At 40.4% G+C, this 22,204-nt stretch overlaps 1 protein-coding gene across 13 annotated transcripts in view; it reads right to left on the bottom strand.

Annotated features, from left to right (window-relative positions):
• Positions 1–22,204, bottom strand: part of Meis2 (Meis homeobox 2) — a 202,790-nt gene that overhangs the window by 175,740 nt on the left and 4,846 nt on the right. For 8 of the 13 annotated variants that reach the window (XM_074065622.1, XM_074065620.1, XM_074065623.1 and 5 more), the window contains exons 3-7: positions 21,955–22,096; positions 21,212–21,262; positions 20,176–20,226; positions 19,242–19,391; positions 9,495–9,609 (exon numbers count right to left, since the gene is read on the bottom strand). In XM_074065622.1, coding sequence (XP_073921723.1) covers positions 9,495–9,609; positions 19,242–19,391; positions 20,176–20,226; positions 21,212–21,262; positions 21,955–22,096 — 509 coding nt within the window. Of the gene's footprint in view, positions 1–8,408; positions 8,502–9,494; positions 9,610–19,241; positions 19,392–20,175; positions 20,227–21,211; positions 21,263–21,954; positions 22,097–22,204 lie in introns of all 13 variants that reach the window. The other 5 variants (XM_074065619.1, XM_074065616.1, XM_074065618.1 and 2 more) reach the window with 1 other exon arrangement.

Raw genomic sequence — 22,204 nt, forward strand, 5'->3', positions numbered from 1 at the left:
AGAGGGGAGAGCCTGACCCTCTGTAAGGATTATCATTTATCTACCTGTGAAGCATAGAAATTCCAGCAGAGGGGTGTAATTAGATAACAGATAATGGAGAAGCTGCTTGTTGTTTGTGTTTACAAAGTGCCTCCTAATATTGTGCAAAAAGAACATCCTTCCCATACCAAGACTACCAACTAATTTGTCCTACATGTGAATTCTGGCATTCTACAATTCACAGAACATAAACTCTGATGCCTAGTTATTTTCTTTGCAAACTGAGAAGAAAAAAAAAAAAAAGCTCCCCTGAACCAAAAACAAGTTAAAAAAAAAACTGAACTGGGGAGGTATAGCTCACTGGAAGAGCACTTGCCTACCATGTATGAAACCCTGGGTTCAATCCCCAGCACTGAACAAAAAAAAATACTATCTCACTATATACTGTAAATCAAGGGCATAAAATGTGCCTGTTCCACCCCAATGAAAACCTAGCAACCCTTCTGATATTGAAAGATAAAATATACAGATAAAAAATGAGAACTATGAACTTAAACATTAGATGCCTAGAAGCCTGACACCTAATTCAATCTTATTTTTTTAGGTGAGCAAAAGTCCAAAAAGATTAAGGGACATATCCAAGGTCATACGGCTAATTAGTTTCATCCCAGGACAGAGGACTAACAACGACTGGTTCCAGGCAATGCAATGTGCTGAACCTAGGGAATCCTGTTCAGTATAATCTTCAGGACAACTTGAGGGCAACAGTTTTTCCTCCACTTTGCAGATGGAGAAACTAAAAGTAGCAGACATCAAATAAAACTGGGACCTGAACCCAGGTCTGTCTGCTGGGTCTGTTCCCTTTTCAGTGCAAACACGACCTTAGAATCCAGGTCCCTTGGCTCACAGTGCAAGACTGTAACCTACACAGATGAAAGGGTTCACTACAAAGTTTTGCTCACATCACCAAAAAATAATTATGCTTGCCTAAAAGCAAATTATGAAAAACTGGAGGACAGATGTAGAAAATCAGCAAAACCGTGTGAGTCCTAAATATTTGAAAATGACTTTCAGCCTCTTTATTTGTATGTGAAGACCAAAAATCAATACCATCCTGAACAAGGAATACCAGCAAAATGGACCCTGAGGTCATCCATGGGAAATCTTTGCCACTTTAAGCAATTTCACCAATTAGATTTACTGTTACATTTAAAGACACTCATCTATCTATACGCTCTTGTATAGCTAACATAATGAAAAGAAATCTCACTTCCAAATTGTCACCATATGTACATAATTTAACATAACATTAAAGGATAAATAACAAATTTAAAATTTAAGAACCTATCAATATCCAAAAGAATTCTAAGTTTGAACTGATAGGTCTATTGACTTACTTGAGGCAGTAATGAGTACAACAAAATGTCAATAAAACAAAAGAAGTTCTATCCCTTAAGAATGTAACGGGATTTTAATAAATGTATAAATACATTTGGAATGCTTCATTTGTGTCTAGACACACATCACAGAATCAATAGGCACAAAGTTTTGATCAATTTTTCTACCTTTAAAAAAAAAGAAGGTGAAATTTGTAGATTCTGTTTGTAGATTCAAAGGTAGACTTACCAATGCAGAATAGATGAGTAATGTGAAATGTATTAAAATAGAAGTGGACGAGACACAGGGGTACATAGACAGGAGCACTGGCCTCATGGCTGGGCACATCAGGAAGGTTTCATGGGGGAGATGGCATCAGGATGGGATTTGCAGGTAAGAATTCCCCAGGGAGAAGACAGATGAGTACACATTCCCTCTAGGTGTCCTTTTATGATCTCCCTTTTTCAAGACCTCTGCTTTCCAGCCAGCTGAAAGACCTTGTCATTGCCCAGCAGGGATACTGACTGGTTCACTTTCATTTTAATAAGGAACTAGATTTCCTTGCAAGTCACTAGAAAGTTAATAAATAGCTCAAGACTACCCAGGGATAAATTTTAGTAGACTAAAGTATTTTATATGATCATCTGCTGGGACATAAAAAATATTATTTCTCAAGGTCAAATTAAAAACAGATGTCAACATGTTAAGATGAATAAAAAGTTCTTCCCTACCCTTCCCTGAAAAACAAACAAATAAACAAACAAAAAATAAGGATGTCAAGAAACTCCCTTCCAGTAGAAATAGGAGGGGGGCATGCATAATATTACTTCATTACAGACTATTCTTGCAAAGCAAAAAGCCAATGAACAGAAGAAGAGAACATGGTTACTATACCCGGTGCAAAGCACGGGACGGACGCTGTGCTGGATGCTTTGGAGGGCTTCAACAAGTACTGTTCAGCCAAAAAGCAATTGAAAAATCAGCATGGTAACCCATGAGTTGCCCTATAATAGCCTTAAGACCCTCAAGGCTATTCCAGCCCCTTTCATCTGCTGCATGCAGACTCTAGGGGGACCTTACTTCCCCTGTCTGAGGACTGTGGCCCTCTGTATTTCTTACTTAGTGCTTTTCTTGCCCTTAGAAAGGGTGGCTGACAAGGGACGTTGATGTTTTCAAGCGGTTTTTGAGAATTTTCTTTATCTTCTTGACATTTACACTGCTGGAATTTAGCCTGTACTATCAGTCACAGGCAATTTGCACAGTACTAAATAGTCAGCTAGACTCTCTGGATAACCTAATGAGGACTAGTCTTGTATTTTGAAGACCTTAACTAACATACTGTCAACTGCCCCCTTATAATAATAATAAAAAAATCACAGTTCAGGTTTATGCAAATGTGATGTGTAAGCGGTTCACAGCATTGTTATAAATATACATATATATTTCATTCCAAGACCTCATCTCACTATTTCTTCAATCGCTTCCTCACAATGTCTGGTTTGTTCAATTTATATTTCTACTTGGCAAACCCCCAAAGATAAGATACATCTGCCCCTCAGCCACAGATCTTGGCATTTCTACCTTAGCTCTGTCAGGAAATGATTGGTCAAATTTACCTTGCTTATTAGCAGGGTGTCCTCATAATAAAACATTTCCTTTCCAACCTTGGGAATCTGACTTGAGACGCAGCAACTGAGCGGTGACATACCCAAGCTTCAGAAGCCCATAGAGCTGATCCCAGTGAGGGGAGGCAAGCATGATTACCGGCTTGTTTATGGGAACAGAGGGCTCTTCTGAATGACACTGTAAATTCATCCCTGATTACAGCGTTAACACCAGAGCTCATTTCCACACATCCTCAAGAGCCCCCCCACCCAACCCATTTTGTTTAGTTCTAAGGGTTGTGCACTGTTTGCAGAGAAGGATGGTTTTTCATGCTTTGATTTTCTCCAGTTTCAGGAAAAATTAATCAGTTGCACAAGCCAGCTGTCAGATTTCACTTCCTTTCATGGCAGAAAGCACACATATTCATTGTCTGCTATAAGAATAAATTTTAGGAATTTTTCCCCATGTCAATATGAATATTAGACTGACCCAATTAATATGAAATGCTTCTATGCTGCTGGAACAGACAGTGCTACAGAAAGAACCATTTGCACAGCCTGTTCATGATTACGGGCCATAAGGACACAAAGATGGCACACACATTTGTGGACCATCTGAATTCTTCTAGGGAGAGGGGCGGGGGGAGGGGGAGAGGCGTGACGTTCGCCTGACTGTCGTGGGTCATGTTTTTTAATCCAGAGTATTGGATATGTAACACAGCAACAAGAGCTGATCATTTCGTTTAATCACCTTTTGGATCCTCGCCAGATGGTCTCTATTGAGAGCGCCGCAAACAGAGAGAGACGAACGGCGTCTAACACGCCACGAGAGCTTTCCCGTAAACGTCTGAGAACTGATTCCAACAAGAATTTAGTCTCAGAGCAGAAAGGGATACATTTAAGAACTATGTGCATTGACTGTGCTTTTCCCCATAGAATCCTCACTTGGCATGAATAATTTACCCCTCTTACGCTAATGGGATCATGAAAGTAACCCTCTGTCTGCAGTGCAGCGATTCTCAGTAATTACCCCACCCAGTGAAAATAACATGGCTCTTCATTGAACGACCAACTAGTACCTGACAATTAGAAAGATCATGGCTGACAGTGAAGGACCCAGAGGTGGACAGAGACACCCTGTAGCCCAAGGAAGAGAACAGCTGCACAGTGACACTGGTGGAGGGTGGACATGTGTGGGGGACAAGGCAGAAGGGAAAAATCTCCATTGTAGAGCTTGTCTCTCTTTGACTTGTTACCCAGATTCTACTTAAATAAAAAGGTGTTCCTCTTCTATTACTAAGTGGGAATGACATTTGTGACCAGATTAGTTCTGAAGGAAAAACATGCAATGAGTGATATCTAAGAAAAAGTGCTATAGTTATCATGAAAGCAAAAAAATCTGAATAGTGGAAAATCCCCTACACTTCACTTTTTTGGAGTGGTAAAAAAGACTACCAAAAAATAAAAAGAAGGAGGAGGAGGAGGAGAAGAAGAAGAAGAAGAAGAAGAAGAAGAAGAAGAAGCAGAAGCTAAAAAGAAAACTCATTTTGACCTCTGTCCACAAAACTCCACGTTAGGTAGTTCACTGTGTAAAAATTATCAGCCTAAAACATCTGGGAAAGAAAGCTATGAAACAGCAGGGAACGTGGCTGGTTTATTGTTTATCTTTTGTTTATGAGGCAGTATTCAAGTTTAATTACTACTCTAAATTAAACTCTAACTGCTATCAGGAGACATCCCTTTACATGACTAAGTTAAAAAAAATCTAGAAATCCCAACTCTGGGTTTTTCAAGTAAGTTGATACATATAGGAAGAAATTACTCAAAATTAACAGCAATTAAAGAAAGCTTTTAAGCATTTATGGGCACCATTACATGCTCCTAGAGCATTTATTTATTAGAAGACTTTAATTTTTATTTCTACTGGTTACTACTCTAAAAAGTCCTAAGAAAATCAACAGAAATTATTTGAGTGCGGATGATTGAAGGATGATTTTCTTTTTCTTTTTTTTTTTTAATTTGGAGGGAAAAAGAGAAAGAAAATGCAATATTAGTATTCCATATACAATAGCTTCTTTTGTGGTCATGTTCAACTCTCAATTATAGTCTCAGAAAAAAACTGATACCATTAGGAGGACAGGAAGGAAAAGAAATGTCATTGTATTTATCATAAGAATAAGTGACCAGTTTGGGATGAACTTAGCTCTATGAAGAATAAAAGTTAAAAGCAACTAGCAAAAGATGATGCCAGATGGCATCTGTCATATTGTATTTAGGGTTATTTTAAAGGGATTGCTGCCACTATGAAAACACTCCATTGACAGAGCTCCCCTAGACTGAATAAGAAATCCCAGTAGAATATATTCAGGACGTACAGTAAGTGCGTTTGAAGGTTTCCCCCTTCCTCCTTTAAATATACAACTTGAATATTTGGGGGGTGGGCGGGGAAAAACACTATTTAAAAATACAACTTAAACTCCAAAGTGTAATAGTATCTTAGGCGTTTGCTTGCCTGTAAGCACTTCTCTTCCCTACGAAGGGGATAGTTGTACATTTCCACTCCCTGATTGCTACAGCACTGTATAATAACTGAATAAATATCTAGCTGTGGAATTCTAGCCTCATTGCCTGGGTGATAGATGGGGACCTCAGTGGGGGGGGTGGGGGGGGCAGCAGAGTGGAAAGGACGCATGCTGGCCTCCACTGCTCTGGGTCCTGAAGATTAGAGACAGAGATGCTGGAGTGCCAATGTATGTAGGTTAAGCTAGGGCTGGCAACAGTATGGTTAACGTGTGTGTGGTGTGCGTGTGAGCTCAGCAGTTACTGGGCCAACTGTCTCGGTATTTCTGGGAATCCTGCCTATTCACAGTACAGGGATTGTTCAACTGCTGCAAAATGTACAAAATGAATTTTACAAAAATGAATTGTAAGGACGGCCCCATTACAACGATTTTACAGCAGAGATGTCAACATCAATTTTTCTTTCATGCATAGCTAATGATTAAAACAGCATATTCCATTTGCCTAAGACAATTTATTTCATATTGGCACATCAAAATATTGAAATACAAAGTTATCTTTACTCTACCCTTTTTATTCATTGCTGCTGAACCCATACCATTGTTCAAACCAGGAAAAATAAAACAAACTTGGCACAAGATGCTTAAAACAAAGGTTCATCAACATTCTCCAATTTGTCACCATCTCAATTACAGCTCTGCAAAAAATGTAAATTTCATGTGTTCTGAACACTGAGGGGGCTATTCTCTTGCCAATTCACACTCGAAACTCCCATCAGCCCTAATGGGAGCCACACAAACCCACCAATAATAAGAATACTTTGTTCATATACTGTGCCTCTCACTTAAGGCTCTCAAAGTGCTCCAGAAACAAGGACGCCGCTTCCTAGTCTTTACTCTGGCAAAATACACAATGAAACACAAAGCAGCTTTTGACTCAGCAGGTACAGAATTAGGGGTCCCAATCCTTATTATCAAGCCCCATTTTACTGAGGGGAAGCCAGACACAAAGAGGGCCCGTGACTTCCCCAGAGCCCTGAATCTGCGCCCTAATTCTACCCTTGAAAAACCAGATTTCCTTCGTCATTCTAATGTGACTAACAAGACAAATGCCCTCCCTTTGGCTGCTTTTAGCAAAAGAAATGAGATGAATGAAAAGTCTGGTTCATGTTTATATAGTTCATGGCTAGGCATTTGCTGTGGAAAGATACAGTAAAGTCAGGTTTTACGTGACAGCAAATTTATTTCTTACAATATTTTAAATTTTTGATTTTTTTCTCCTTTCAGTTTCTTGCATAAACACTAAAGAGGAAAAGATGACCTTTCACCTGTGTAACTGTAGCTCTTTCACTATCAGCTCATAAAATGAGGTATTTTTAGGTTCCAAAGTAAAGATTTGTATGAATCATTATACTAAAAATATTCACAAAAATTATAAACAACATAAATGCATGGATTGTTTAATAGCATATGGCTATTAAAGTTTAATTTAAAATGTGTATGAAAACATTGTGTTTAGTACAATTCATCCTTATTTTTTCTGTTTATCATAACTTGTTTTGAAACTGAATCATTTTACAGTTTTCCATATGCCTGTTGTGCTAATAAGTTCTGAATAAGCAAGAAAACTCTTTTCTAAACTGCAAACTTACTTTCCACCGAAACATAATATTTCATACAAAGAACATAAATTTCCGTACCAGGTTTTCATTATACATCAACCCTAAGATTTAACCTGTGATAAGCGTATCTGAGGTCAGTCAATATCTCTGTTGACTTTGCCCTGAAGCGGATAATTAATCTTTCTCACTGAAAGCTACTCTGGATAATTCAGAGGGACAAAATATTAAAATATCCCAAAAACATGTTTAAAAGACTAATATGAGAGTGAGAATGACAAAATACACTCAAGTCTGGCCTTCCAAATTTAGTCTGCTATAAAAAAGACAAATTATCCATTTCATAGGAATCACTTTTCCTTCCCGCTCAAGCATTAACACAGTAAAAAGACTGACTTCCTAGCGCCTGTGCACATAAGCTACGGTGTCTACACTTTAATCCCACAGAGATATGATTAAAAGAACAAAATCCTTCAGGAATCAAATCCTTCAACATGGGATAAATGGGTGCGGCTACCCACAGCATAGACTTCTGTGTGCATTGTTTCTGCCCAACCTATCAGTCTCATAGCTCTTCTTTTTTCCTTACCAAAAAAAAAAAACCCCAAAAAAACCAAAACTAACTAACCAAAATGTGAAAACCCATGCTTTGCCTGCTGCTGTAATCATTTTCTGCTCCAAATCCCAGGGTTTCCTCTGTCCCTCCTCCTCTTCTCTATGTCCCTTCCTGCTGTCCTCTCACCATAACTCAGCTAACCCAACAGAACCAGTCAGTTTTAAATTTCAGTTGGGACCTTGGTGACCTGTTAATGAATCTACAGAGAGGAGAAAAACTCACAGTGTTGAGTTATGCCTGGTGTGGCCAGCTGACTTGGAGTCAGAAATGCTTGAAGCGTTAACGTAATTGCAAGAATGTGAAAAATGAAGCACTGAACTCCTGAGCAAAGTGAAAGGTCAAAGTGAGCCTCACACACAAGAAGTCTCTGCAAGATAGCCTCATTAGGCCATTAAAGCTGCTTTTTCTTCCCCCCAACCCCGTACAATGTATAGGGTGTTTTGTTTGTGTTAATAGATACATTTCACCCTTTGTATTGCTGCAATTTGGGGAGGTGATAGAGTGATTCATAGAAAGCTTTCTGGATTTAACCACACCAAGGAGTCCACTGCAACATAAACCATCGTAAGTCATTGTATTACAGACCCATTGAATCTATGTACAAGTTATCTATGTTGTAATTTAGTTTCTTTTTATAGATAGTCTAATTGGTGCAATGAAAGCAGCATATAAAACCTAAGTAGGTACAACTCACAAGTTCTTCCACAGTTGGTCATTTGACAGCATTCATCTGTATCCACTGCAACTTGCTTAAAGGTAGATTCTAACTTCACAAGTGAATGGCGTCCTAGAAAGAACATTTTTCTAGACTCTCCTAGAAACCCAGCAAACCCAAAAATCCCTGGCCAGAAACACGGAGGAGGGAAGACACCCACCCTGTATCAACCACCTCCTATAAAGTGGTATATATAGTATAGTTTAAGCTGTTAAACTCTCCTTACTTGGAAGCCAGTCTAATGCTTAAATATTGTGGCCATAAACATAGTCATAATAGAGATGAAGTAGACCTAGGAGATCAGACACCATCTAATGTAAAATATTAAGAAGTAAAATCTATACACTTTACTGGCCCCCATTCAATAATGCATCTTCTTCTAAATTATCACTTTAGTCATAGAAGAGGCATCCCCACCAATGTATAATTGCTCTCTGTGCAATAGGTGAGTTTTAAATGGTAAAATTCATTCCAAATTGCAGTAGGCTTCCTTAACACCAGCAGTTGCTGTCACCTTGCCCTCTGATTATTCTAATTTTTAGGAACTGTGACAAAAGTCACCATATCAGCTGAATGGAAATAGGGACAAATTGTCTCCTAAGAATTAAAAAAATCCATCTTCCCAGGGTAAGATTCCGTATAAAATTTCCTGTGTATCTCTACACCTAACAAGAACAGATTTTTGCATGTCAGGTGCTTTGTAGGCATAATTACTTAATTACACACAAGTGTTATAATTGATATTATGAGAAATTATAATTCAGACTACCAAATTATGGTAGTAGATCTGTCCTTCCACTTACAAGTACCAGAGTGAAGTGCAGATAACCAAATTTGTTAAATAATTGGCAGAACTAATCAATTATTATTGCTATGCCTACTCAAAGATTAGGCAGCTCACTTTGACTTTAGTCTTTCAAGTTAGGAAGAGGAAATACTGTCTTCCTAATTAGTGCTAACCTGACACTCTCCTGATCACACAGAGGCAGATGTACTGATCTCACAAAATACAGAAGTTATTTTAGTCACGGTACTTGACACTTGGGAAGGTGCTTGACCTTTTACCTTGCTCGCTGCTGTTGTCTCCACTCTGGGAGGCATGGCCCCCACTGGAGGGTCCTGGGGTGCCTGCTGAGTGGGTGGAGGTTGCATCATCATGGTCTCGCCAAGATGAAGGGTTCTGATGTCAGGATGCCAAGGAATTTTCCCACAGTCACCATTTCAGGCATAAATGAGGAACCAAGAGGACAGGTGCAGAGGGAGACAAAAAAAGTGTACATATTAACATTTGTGGAATTAGGCACACGTGCATGCATGTTACACAGTGTGGTGTTTTCAGTTATAGGTACAAAAAAGAAGGAAATACACTCTAGAACTCAATTGATAGTTATGATGGTGTGTACATTTGTTAAAACCAACTACAATATACTTTTTGGGTGGCAGTCCTGGGATTTGAACTCAGGATTTCACCCCTGCTAAGCAGATACCCTATCACTTGAGCCACTCTATCAGCCGTGCTTTATGCTGGATATTTTCAAGATAGGGTCTCAGGAACTATTTGCCTGGACTGGCTTCAAACCTTGATTATCCTGATCTCTGCCACCTGAATAGCTAGGCTCACTGGCTCCCAGCTGAAATACACACTTTTATGGGTTCATTTTACTATATACAAATGTAAACCACAATAAAGGTCATTTTGGAAGTAAGAAAATATTACCTAAAAGGGTCTATTTCCAAGAAATAGATCTCCCAATGCCCTTGGATACTAAAGACTTCAGAATTTTAACATCTACAAAAATCAAAGGCTCCCTTAAAAAAGCACTCGTTCAAGAGGGCAGCCCTACAGATCTTTCAAATGCGTTACCCTACTATGGCCTGTATGAACACTCAAAATGTCACCAACTGATAGATTCCATAACCAACAGATGAATGGTAATCATTGCATTGATGCACAATAAGTTAATCTATGCTCAGTTTGCACAAAAAATAATTTTAAAATGAAACACATATGAGCTACTTGCCATCTCATAAGCCGGCTGGGACTTTTACATGAGTTTCTTGGAAGTTTGAAATGGCTGAGCAGTGATTTTTCCTAAAAACCAGATTTATTTCGAGGGCATGTAAGGCAAGCTGAAAGTTACTCATACCACTGAGCTGAGTGTATTCTTCTTTTGTTCCTCCTCCCCTTCCTGATCATTTCCAATACCCTGCTCTTGCTTAAAGGCAAACAGGAATTCTAATGTACAGGAAGGACTTTATCAGCCCACATGAAGGCAGGCAAGACATGGAATTTCCTCTGGCAGAAACAGAGGGCAGAAACCACACTTGAAATGTAGCAGCCTTGAGGCCAAAGCTGTGCACTTGTCACCTGTATACAACTTCAACTAAGCCCACAAACCTACTGGCAATTCTTTGGGGGACAAAGAGGAAGGAACAACTATTTAAAGAAATATCAAACTCTCAAAATATACCACTGCTTTTTACCCAAATTGGTAAAAGAGGATTCAGATAGATTGGTAAGCATATAGGCAACAAGCAAACTTCTTGACCATCTGAAAGTAATCTTGTCAAGTTACCATTACTCATAGTTCATTAGGAAAACTCTCAGCCTGTAATTCTTCTCAATGTGCCCACTGATGGCATGCAAGATACTACCGAAATAAAGCCAGAGGCCAAGGTGAGACACAGTAAGGAAATCTTTGGAACAACAATAGCAAAAGACATTTTCCCTACAGATCTGCTATAAACTGATTGTAAATTAATATTTGGCATTTTTGATAGCTGGTGACATAATCCAGAACTCTATGGATTAATAACATCTACATCATACAATGCTACTGGCACTGCCACCAGGCAAGCCACTTATTCCTAGTGAAAACCTTAAGCAGAGATTTCATGACCATAAATACAGCCAGGAATAGCTCTCCAAAATAAAGATATGTAGGAAGTACATTAGGGAATGAAATTGAGTAGAATAAAATAAAAGCCAAGCTCTCTGTTGCCTGTATTAAGACAAAGTCACTCCTGTTAGCTGTCTTTTTTATCTAAGTTAGAACCCACTCCAATAGTTGCAAGCTAAAGGCAGACAGACTACAGGAACTCTTTAAGCTTTGCAGTCTTTTCGGTCAGCTGTTTGCTGGGTGATAATCAGATAAAGAGCTAGAAGAATTACACACACACACACACACACACACACACACTAGAGAGAGAGAGAGAGAGAGAGAGAGAGAGAGAGAGAGAGAGAATACAATGGCATGAGTTTAGAGTTTAGCTCTGCAACAACACAGGCTAGAGCCTTTTTTTAGAAAAAGGAATAACTGCCACAAATTCACCTAAGCTAAACTTTTCAGTGTACACAGCCAGTGATGTTAATTTTATGCACTGCAGGCTTTTTATTAAGCCAGCTGCTATAAAAGCTCCTTACCCCTCATGAAAATTACAATAATTAACCACTAACACCTAAACTCTGTTTTAAGGCAAATGTCATCCAATAGCTATTATATAATCTTTCAAATGAAGCTGGAACAAATCTTTCTGTTTAGGCAGTACAGTGATTTCAGGGGTTCCTGTAATAACATTCATTTGTCTCACTTGGTGAAATCTGTGCTAAGTTTTAAAGTCCAGTCTCATTAATTCTGTGTATTTCTTTCAATGGCTTTCTGTAGAGATATTTTTTAAAGAATGAGGGGAAGGGAGAAAATTAGCCACATCTACCAAAATTACTTTAAGACCAAGTGGTTTCTCCAAACGAGTTAGATCTTTGTTTTTCAGCTCAGTCCCAAATTTTCTCAAGTTCATTACTAACCTACCATTCCCTTATGTCTTCCCTCTTCTCTCTTTGCTCTTCAAAAATGTTCTCTTGAAAGAGTATCACATAGTATCACATCTATTTCCATATGTCTAAAGCATTAGGTTTTGGCTTAAGGAACTGAAATAAGGAAGGAACATCACACAACACTGATCTAATTTAAAGAAGGAAAGAACAGGTAGGTCCCTGTGGGGACCCCCAAATCTGCTGTTTATGGTGATGTGATCACATATAAAAATACACAGTGATAATATAGTCAATTAAAAATTGGTCCTTCTTGGTCATAAAAAATTGTAACCTACATGGGCAGCATAGAGCATGATGCTGTTTGTTACTCGACTGAAATATTTGTTTGTATCACAACTCCTTTTTCCTTTTCCTCTTAGATAATTTCCAAGCTTACATCCTTCAAGAATAAATCTCTGGCTTTCTGCCAAATTATATGCAGAAGTTTAGTGAATCCTGAAACCAAAGTGGCATACAAAACCATGCAAAAATACATGCCGTATGTGGAAAACTAAAGAGAAATGCTCTCTGTGTGCATATGTGCAGATTATTCAGGTGTGTACATGCATTCCACAATCCATGTCCTGTTCTCAAGCCAGAAGCATGGTGAAGACACCCCAGGGCAAGGGGAGACATGTTTCTATTCCCACCGGTTTTAGTAATTGGGAGTCAAAGATGACCCTCTTCTTGTTCTTCCATAATTGCGTTAAAGAGCAGTGCTACCAGGAGAAAAGCAGTGAATCCTGAGTGGAGCACAATAGAAGGAGATGGAAAAGAGATACAAGAAGCTCTGTCTCCAGGGGCCGTATTTTCTATTTGCTGGCTGCAGACTCACAGCTGATAATGCAAGCTGTAATTAATATAGAAGCAGGAGACAATATGGGTAGAGCGTGTAGGAGCCAGGCCACAGGAGAGCAGCAGAGCTCTCTCCTCAGTTTCTCATTTACACACGGCTTTCCCTAGAAAATACAATTCTGCTAGTGTTTTCTCCCCTGAAAGTTAGAAAAAATTGATTTAGCACCACCATTGAATTTTGCTAAATCTAGAAAAGAGCACAAAGAGGATGGGAGTCTCTGGGCAGAGGAAGCAAATCGGATGTGCGCCTCTTTGTTGAGGTTGCAGATATGGTACAAGTGCAACATTTTAAACCAGGGTGGAATGTCTGCCCGGGACCTGCCCATAAAGAGAGCACGTGAAAAGTGATGGACAACTGGTGGCGTTTCCCTGTTGTAAATGACTCCACACCATGCAAGGCTCTTCCATGGGGTCTCTGTGTCGGAGTTTGTGAATGAACACAAAAGTGAGGGGGAAGGAAAAGGTACTAGGCTTCCAGGAGAAAAGAGAAGACCATTCTACATAAAGTTTTCACTAAAAGAATCTGAAGCTCAGTTCGGATCCCAAATAAAGAGGTGATGCAGTGGTTGTGTACAGGAGAGAACAAGGGATTAAGACTCTTAGGGGTTGCTTCTAAGAGGTCATGTGACCCAGAGCAAGTGACACACTGCATTTCCTTTGAACTCATGTCCTTTATCTCTTTAAAAGTAATCCTTAAAGTCACTCCCTCCTTTCTATTATTAAAAATACATTTAACATCACCATTAGATTTTCTAGAAGCCACACAACTTCATAACATCAAGCAAAAAATTAGATATGAACTTGGAAAACCCAGTAAAGTAACTCAAGTTATGTGCTCATAGGTAAAAAGTAATACTAAACATACAGAAAGCTAATTTAATCAGCAAAAGAAGCATGCAAAGTAATTTGACTCAATACACTTAAACAATAAAGGGAAGATATACTTGTATCAATGCCCATAATTAATACTAAGTTACTTATTTTCTATGGTTTCATATTTCAATACCTAACTAGCAGCATGGAAAAATTATTTTTTAAAATAAGAGGGAAACTCCTAGCCTGGGGTATTCAAGTCTACAAAAGTTAAAAATGTTAATTGCATGGTTTGAATAAATGTTGGAATTTCAACTTTGTGATTCTAAAGTTGATATAAGAACTCAGGAGACCTGTGTGTACTTTCAGAACCAAGACTCACTCCTTAAAAACGTAAATAGAGTGGAAGATTTTGCCTCGTCTCCTCATTTGCACCTCTTTATTAAGTTTTGGGAATTGATAAGTGGACAAATCTCACCAGAAGTTGTCAATTCTTCCATTTAATGGAATAACTTTTAGAGAAGACAGAAGTGTCTTGTGTTATTAGTGCAAAGCCATATTTTAAAACACCTCCTGTAGTTTTGAACTGTGCTGGGATATTCCATATGAAATTCAGCATGAAAATAAATAAGAAAATGACCCAGAATAAAGCCAATTATTTAATCTGGTAGAGAACATGTGTTTGCCAAGTGTATTTACATTTAATTCTATCTCATCACAGTTACATTGAAAATATACTCCAAATCCACAACCTAAGTGATTTAAATAGTATAATTATTCTTGACAAGAAATCAACAGGAAAGCTATCAACAACCAGAACCTATGTAGCAGCAGCAATAACAGAAAACCAGGACTCCTACAGTTGGTAGACAGAGAGCTCAGAGGTACAACTTTACAAGAAAGAGTCCCAGATGCATTGGGGGAAAAAAAAATCCACCATAGTATCTAATCTTACACTGCAACATTAGAAAGTATCAGATAAAATAAATTGTATTATTTATAGAATTAGTATTACTACCAAGTCTCAGTGTTTTTCCTGTATCTTCAATAGACAACCACTTAACCCCAAAGCTCTCCTCACTGGTACTCTCTTCTAATTTCTCAGGTAATAATAGAATTTTTCTATGGGCAGTTGTCCGTATTCTGTCAGGAACAAGATTCCAGCAACTCTCCCCTCTGACCTAACCCATTTTTAAAAACTATCTAGACATAAATAAGTGACATATTCAGAGATGCAAAAGAAAATGCCAGCCTATCTTGATTTAAATTACAGCACAGAAATTGAAATTCATTTTCTTTCATTAGTGATATTGTCAGAGTTCATCAATTTTAAGACACTTGCCACTCCATGTTAATAGACATAATTATATTTTCCTTCCTCTGTTTAATTATTTCAAAGAAAATAAAATGCAGCTTTTTAATGAGTATTAACTAGGAATAACAATATAATACACACTTCAAGCACAGAAAGCTTAGCTCAGAGAATATATTTCAACACGTATATTTCATTTGTCTAAACTTGAACTAAAAATATATAATATTTTCATGTCTAAATACAGCAATAGGTTTCATTTGGCTGCAACAGATCTAGAGATTTGATCTAAAATTATATAAAATGGATCATGTGGCTTTTACCAATTTTTCACAAATACTACAAACTAGGAAAGGCATTTTCACAACAGTTTTCAAGTTGAGACTTTTAAAAAAAATTGCTTTCTTGGCATGTTTACTTTAAACATGATAAATCTGAATGTCTGAGAAAAGTAACATTAAGAACAGCTGGAGAACAGAGGTCTATTTCCTTTGACTAGCACACATTTTTTTTTTCTCTATAGTATTTCAAAGAAATCCACCATAGCCCTTACCTATCTGTAAGTATTATGAGTACTTGGCAAGAGTAGAAAATAAAGTATATTATAATTATCAACTCATTATGAACTTACTAACTACAACAAAATAGTAGATCACATTGCACATTGCACTTTCTATTTAATTCCAAACTTGCTGCAACCATTAGGCACAGCATATATGTTAATAATAAATGAACAAATCCAGTATCCTCCCTGAATGTTAAGGCTATTATGATTGTCTTCTCTTAATACATCTCTGCTACCTCAGAATATTTACATGACACTGTGGAATGTGAAATGTACATGATTTACCAAGTAGCCGTATATAAAATGCATTCTTAAAAGTCTGATGATACTATTGCCTTCGCAGATATTTATGTCCATTACTTCTATTCACTTATATTTTCAAGTTCTTTAATAAGAAAATGGAAAACTGTATTAATACTTAGTAGTGTCTTCCCCTTGACACTTCTCCCTTGGCCTTCTAGTTCACCAAATCACACACTTGCTCTTTCTTTTTCTCTTTCATCCTGTCTCCCTCCTTGCCCACTTCTTCCTTAGACACACACACACACACACACACACACACACACACACACACACACTGTAGCTTGATACCACTTAATAAGGATAGAGGTGTATGTGTTTGGGGGGTGTCAAACAGCTGTCACAAACTGTCACCTCCGTTAGAGAAACCTTGGCACACGACAAATTAAACTACGCTTCTTTTTAGCTGTCATTACTCATAGCCAATAAGTTGAAATGCTCTGAGCATTTCATGTGCAAATAAAACCACAAGGAAGCTCCATAGATCAGAATAGTGGGCCAACAGATAAAACAGAGAAAACAACAGGCTGTCTGGGTCCTTCTGAAGTGGCTCATCATCACCCCTGCACCAGCGTTCACCAAATGAGATCCAGCCTGGGGCAATGTATTAAATATGCATATCAAAGCAAATGGAAAAAAATAAACCTGAAGATTCCAACTGGACACATTCACATGCTGAAAATGCCCACTCCCAATGCTGCTCAGGAAGGGGTGCCCTGTGTTTTGCTGTTTTTGTGGCTGGGGGGTCGAGGGAGGGGAATTTGTAGGACAGGGTAAAAAGTATTGAGAGGAATCCTTTTGCAGGGCTGGAGTGCAAGGCCTGGATATGAATCCAGTCAATGCACCTATGGTACCAAAAACTAAAAATGGTGAACGCCCTCCAAGGGTTCCTTCCTCTCGACCTGCATAAAACACAAGTCTGTGGTGAACTTCTCCATTTCACCCTCTCAGTGTGCTGGTGGAACAAATTATTCCTTCATTTCAAAACAAATAGCAGGGGGCAAAAGTAAAAAAAATGTGATAATCAGATCTCTAGGATATAAAAGGCTTTAAATTATGACACCCAATGAGGTGGCAAGCCCTCATGAATTCAAAATAAATCAGTTGTCATATTTACTTGATTGGGGGCCTGAAAGAGGAGCAACAAATGATACAGTTGATTCTTTCATCCAAAGATGATGACTGTTGAATTATTAACACACTATTCTCTTAGGTACAACTTCCTTCTCCAGTCTATATTTAAATATTACAATAGTTCCATAAATTCACATGTCTATCAGCCAATATTCTAAACAATCTAGTTTCTCTTATCTCTTCTACATAAACAGCAGCTTGCCCCAAACATCAACTCGAAAAACAGTTGCCAGGAAGCAGTTATAGAAAACCAACTAGTCGGGAACCCCAAGAAACAGCAGGAGAAAAGCATTTGACTATGGACAACTGTAAACCTTTCATGCTACAAAACATGCCAATAGAGTCCTCTCTAGTCCGCAAATAATGTAATCTCATATGAATTTATAAACAGAAAGCAAAGAAAATAAATAAAGAACAACAAAAATAAATATTTCAGAGGCAGTATTCATGCTTCATGGACCACAGCCACACACATTGTAGAGCCACGGAGAAGCAAACCAACTGTACATAGCCACTGCTGTGCCCTTTTGATTTCCTTTAATACGCTCAGTATCCAAAAGAGCCCCTCACCCATCACGTTGGAGATAGAAAAGGATAAGAAAGGTGGAGGAGCTTCTAGCACCATAGTATTTATTCTGTCACAGTATTGAACACCCCAGGCTGAGGTTTTCTTTTATTTCTTTAAACTTTTGTTCTTAGGCTGGCTTCTCATAGAGTGCAAAGGTTAATTATTAAAATACATGATTACATATTTTCAAAACTTTTGGTGGGGGAGAAGAGAACCTCACAGATGGGTTATTTTCAAAGCAGCTCAATTCATTTCTCTTAACACTCAGGAAAGGGGGGGATGTTACAAATTGCCTTCAAGTCTCAATGCCTGTTTAACTCACATAGGGTGTTTAATTAATATTTCAGCCATAAAGTTATTCAGACTACAGCCTGTATCGTTGAACCTGTGAGTTCAAATGGATGTATAGACATCCTGTCCCCCACCCCCAGGCTTGAGCTCCTATAAATAAACTGCTGTTCACACCCACTCTTTAACCTCACCACTCTTGCCTTTCCTACCAGCTGCAATCTTTCTTCTCTTTGCTTCTTTTTCAAAATTTCACTCTCACTACATATGCTTTTTTTTTTTTTAAAGCATCAGACTCACTAGATCAGTTCCAAAATAGGATTAAAAACAGAGAATAGAAAGAAATCTCCTTTCCTGGCTTGACACACACAGTCGTTCCTTACTATACTCTCTGTCCTCAGTCACCAACTGTTAAAGTGTTAAAATGCAACCACTAACCTATGGTTACTCAATCATAATTCCCTTCAGCTTTCTGTAATACACTGTTAATAATTGGTTCATCAAGGTTACTGTCTTTTATTATGAAGATGCTTCAGGCACTTGGCAATAAGTCCATATTCTGACAGTAAGTTTCTACAGAGCAAAAGCCCCGAGAACTGTAACGCGTGCATTCACTCCTTTTATTTCTAATGCAGTGCAAGATTGCCAATAATTCTCGGGACTGTCATCTCTGGGAGAAACTGAGAAGTCCCCCAGCCCTCACCCCCCAATTCTTTCCCAGAGTTCATTCTCCTGTTCTTCCCCCACCCTGTCCAGCTAGCTGCCTGGCCTCTTTCTCTTCCTGCTGCACAGATTACATAGAGTGAGAAACCGAAAAAGACAGCAGTCACCATATCAAAGAGAGAATTTGCTAACACCCCAGTCACCAAATCCAGGAAACTTTACACATTAAGAGCACAAATCACTCTATCAACTCCCTGGTGGGTTTTTCTTCTTTTTCTTCTTCTTTTTTTTTGACTCTCAGCATAAATAAAGAGGGGTCCAAGACAGGGAAAATGGAAAAGAGTATGGCAGGGGTAATGAGAAAGAGAGAAAAAGACTCCAAAAGAGACCAAAGAGACCAAGCAATTTAAAAAGAAAGCATAGTCAGTGGAACTAGATGAGTTTCACAAAAATGCTTTGCCCAGTGACCTTAAAAGAATGCCGAAAGCTTGCAGACTTACATGGTCAGCGAGATTTGTGGAGGAGCCTGAAAGTTCTTCGTGATCTGACTTGGAGCTGCCGTCTCTTTCATCAATGACCAGGTCGATGGGCATTTTCCCCTTCAAACAGCTGATGTACCGGTGGCAGAAGTTATCACACAGTTCATGGACCTGGAAGGGGTGGGGGTTCAGCTCATGTTGTTGTTACAATTTGAAAGAAGAGAAATATCAGGTTGCACAGTTAGGTTTGGAAAGAGCAACAATGGTTTGTCTTCCAAAGTAAGTCTAATTAAGAGGTGTAACAGTTGAAAGCGAGGAAACAATAGAGCAATTGTTGTTACAGATATTATTCTCCAGAGATTTCTCTGAGCAACAAGTTACAATAAAGAAAGAAACTGGACTGGAAATAAATGGGTTCAGAGTGGGAGACCAGAGAGGAAAATCTGATTTGATAATGACTTCAAAACCTAAAGCACTGGAGCTGGGGGCCTCAGGAACATTTGTGATTCAATAAGCTAAGAGTCTTGCATGTTTCCAGGGGAAAGTGATAGAGTTGCAGAGCCATGGAAAGACACCCCAGTGAGGAAGATCACCTCTGCTGACATCTAATGCAAACCCTGTGCCCAGGGTGAGTTGAGCTAATAGAGACACAAGCAACCAAATGTCCACTAACACAAATGATTTGCTGCATTTAAAAATAATCCTCCATGCCCAGGGGAAAAAAGTTGGGGAGGGGGCGGGTGAGAGGGGGTACTTTAAAAGGCAGGGCTATCCTGATTCACTTATTCTTTGAGCCCCTGAATTGAAGAACCATTGGAAACAAGGACACAGTGACCTGCTCAGAATCACCAGGTGTGCAATCTCTCACACTGGAAGTTTGTTGGAAACACTCCCAGCAACTAACAGAGGGGCTGTGGCTAAATGAAAATGGGGGGGGTGGTTATTGCCTGCTTACCTTTTCTAACTCCAAAAGATGAAATCTTAGTACTTGTATTGCTTGGATCATCTGAAAGGAAAATTTAAGAGGATGGCGTTAGGGCTCTGGGACTCCCAGGTCTTGAGTAGGGGCTGCTTGAGGGAGTTGGGCTGGGGAGAAGAAAGGGGCAGGTGGCCAGGCAAAACCCACACATTAAGAAATAGTCAGAAAACACCAATGATTACTGCTCATCTCTGCCTCATTGGCCACGGGCTAGGCATCTGACCCGACCTCAGCCTCAGCACGAATATCTTTCGCCTGATGTTCACTGTGCTGTTTATTTGTTAGAACTGCCTTCTTCCCGCACGGCCTTCTTTCTCGGCCTCAGTCCTCTTTAACTGTCCCCTCCTTTGACCTCAGGCCAAATTTTAAAAAAAGAAGAAGAAGAAAGAAAGAAAATAAAAGAAAGAGAAAGAAGGAAAAGAAAGAAAAAGAAAAAAAATCGCTTCTCTGGACAGAAAAAGCTTTTTAGAACCGCATACCCAGCGAAATCCGTCCTTCCTAAAGAAGGAAATACTCCAGATGAATGGTGAGGCAGGGCCTTTGAAAGCGGATTTAAGTACTTTTAATATTGAAATCGTGCAAATTAGCAAAAGAATCGCACCTAAAAGTGGCCTGCGCTGGCCGCCCCTCACCCCCTGCCCCCCTGCCAGCCGGCCCTCGGCGCGCCCGCAGTGACTTCCTCGGGTTCTCCGCCCGGGGCAGGCGCCTGGCTCGCCACGCAGAGGAAATCCCCCAGTCCCCGCGCGCTGGCTCGGGGGCCCGCCCGGGAAGCATCCCCGGCCTGCGCTCCCCGCGCCGCGCCCCGGCGTCTGCCTCGGTGGGCTCCGCTCCCCCGATTCCCACCCGGATCCCCCTCGCCATTCCCCGAGCCGGGGCTCTAAGCTGTTCCCAGCCTCCCTTCGCCATAGAGCTCCAAAGAGGGCTCGAACTCCAGGGAGCAAGGGTGCTTTGGACACGGGAGGGGGGGAGGTGGCGGAGGCTGGGGAAATGGACACCCGGGGGGGAGCCTTACCAAATTATCCAGCTCGGGATTTGAGGAGAAAAGGGGCTTTTCGGCGCGGACCTGTAAGAGGCAGGCAAAGTCAGCATGAATTCCCACCCCATTGAAAAGAAGAAAAACCCTGCCACCTCCTAAACTGAAGGGAGTGGGAGAGGGAGAACCGTGGAGGGCCAGTGGCGGAGAAAGGGAGAGGGGCTTTGCTCAAATACACGAACAAACTGGGCCTGAAAGGCGTGGGATCGGGTGAAAAGGAAGCAGGCCTTCTGGTCCTGGCTCTGGGAAGGGAGACCTGGGACCAGGAGGCGGGAGCAGGGAATTCAGGACCGTTCTGGGGGTCCACTGTACCCCAATGCACCAGCGCACCTCCCTCTCCTTGGAGCCCCGCGCACCTCAGCGCCAGGCGCCCAGCTGCCTTGGCACCCGTGCACTCCCAGGTCCCTCCCGGCCCCTCTCCCCAATTCTAGTTCCTGTAGCTGCAGGCGGGGGAAAAGGCCAAGCCCCAGATTAGGAGCAGGTCAACTTTAATTCGCAGGTCGAGCCCCTGTATTCCTGGCTGGGGGGAAAACAAACACCCATATTTATCTCTGCTCCCAATTCGCCTCCAGGCTGAGGGATGGGGCGGAGGCGTAGAGTGCGGACTGGGCCAGGGGAGCGGATCGGGTGTCGGGCCTTTTCCTCTCCTTTCAAACCAAGCTCCGAGCAAGGGAAGGGAGGAGAAGGGCTGCTGGAGGGCGAGCGGGTCAAGAAGGGTGGACCTGCTTGGCGAAGACGGCGATGTCCTCGTTGAAGGAGTCGGAGGAGCAGACGTCCCCGCCGGCCACTCCGGGTTCCCGGGGAGTGCAGGTCGCCAGCTCGCACTTCTCAAAGACCAGAGCTAACAGAGGAAACAACGGGTGCCTAAAAGGCAGGCGCCACGCAGAAGACACACACGGAGACGGGATGCAGAGGGAAGGAGCAAGAACTGTAATCAACAAGTCTGGAGGGTTCGGACCCCTTCTTTAATAC

The sequence above is a fragment of the Castor canadensis genome, chromosome 2 (genome assembly GCF_047511655.1).
Source record: "Castor canadensis chromosome 2, mCasCan1.hap1v2, whole genome shotgun sequence".
Taxonomy (NCBI): Eukaryota; Metazoa; Chordata; class Mammalia; order Rodentia; family Castoridae; genus Castor; species Castor canadensis.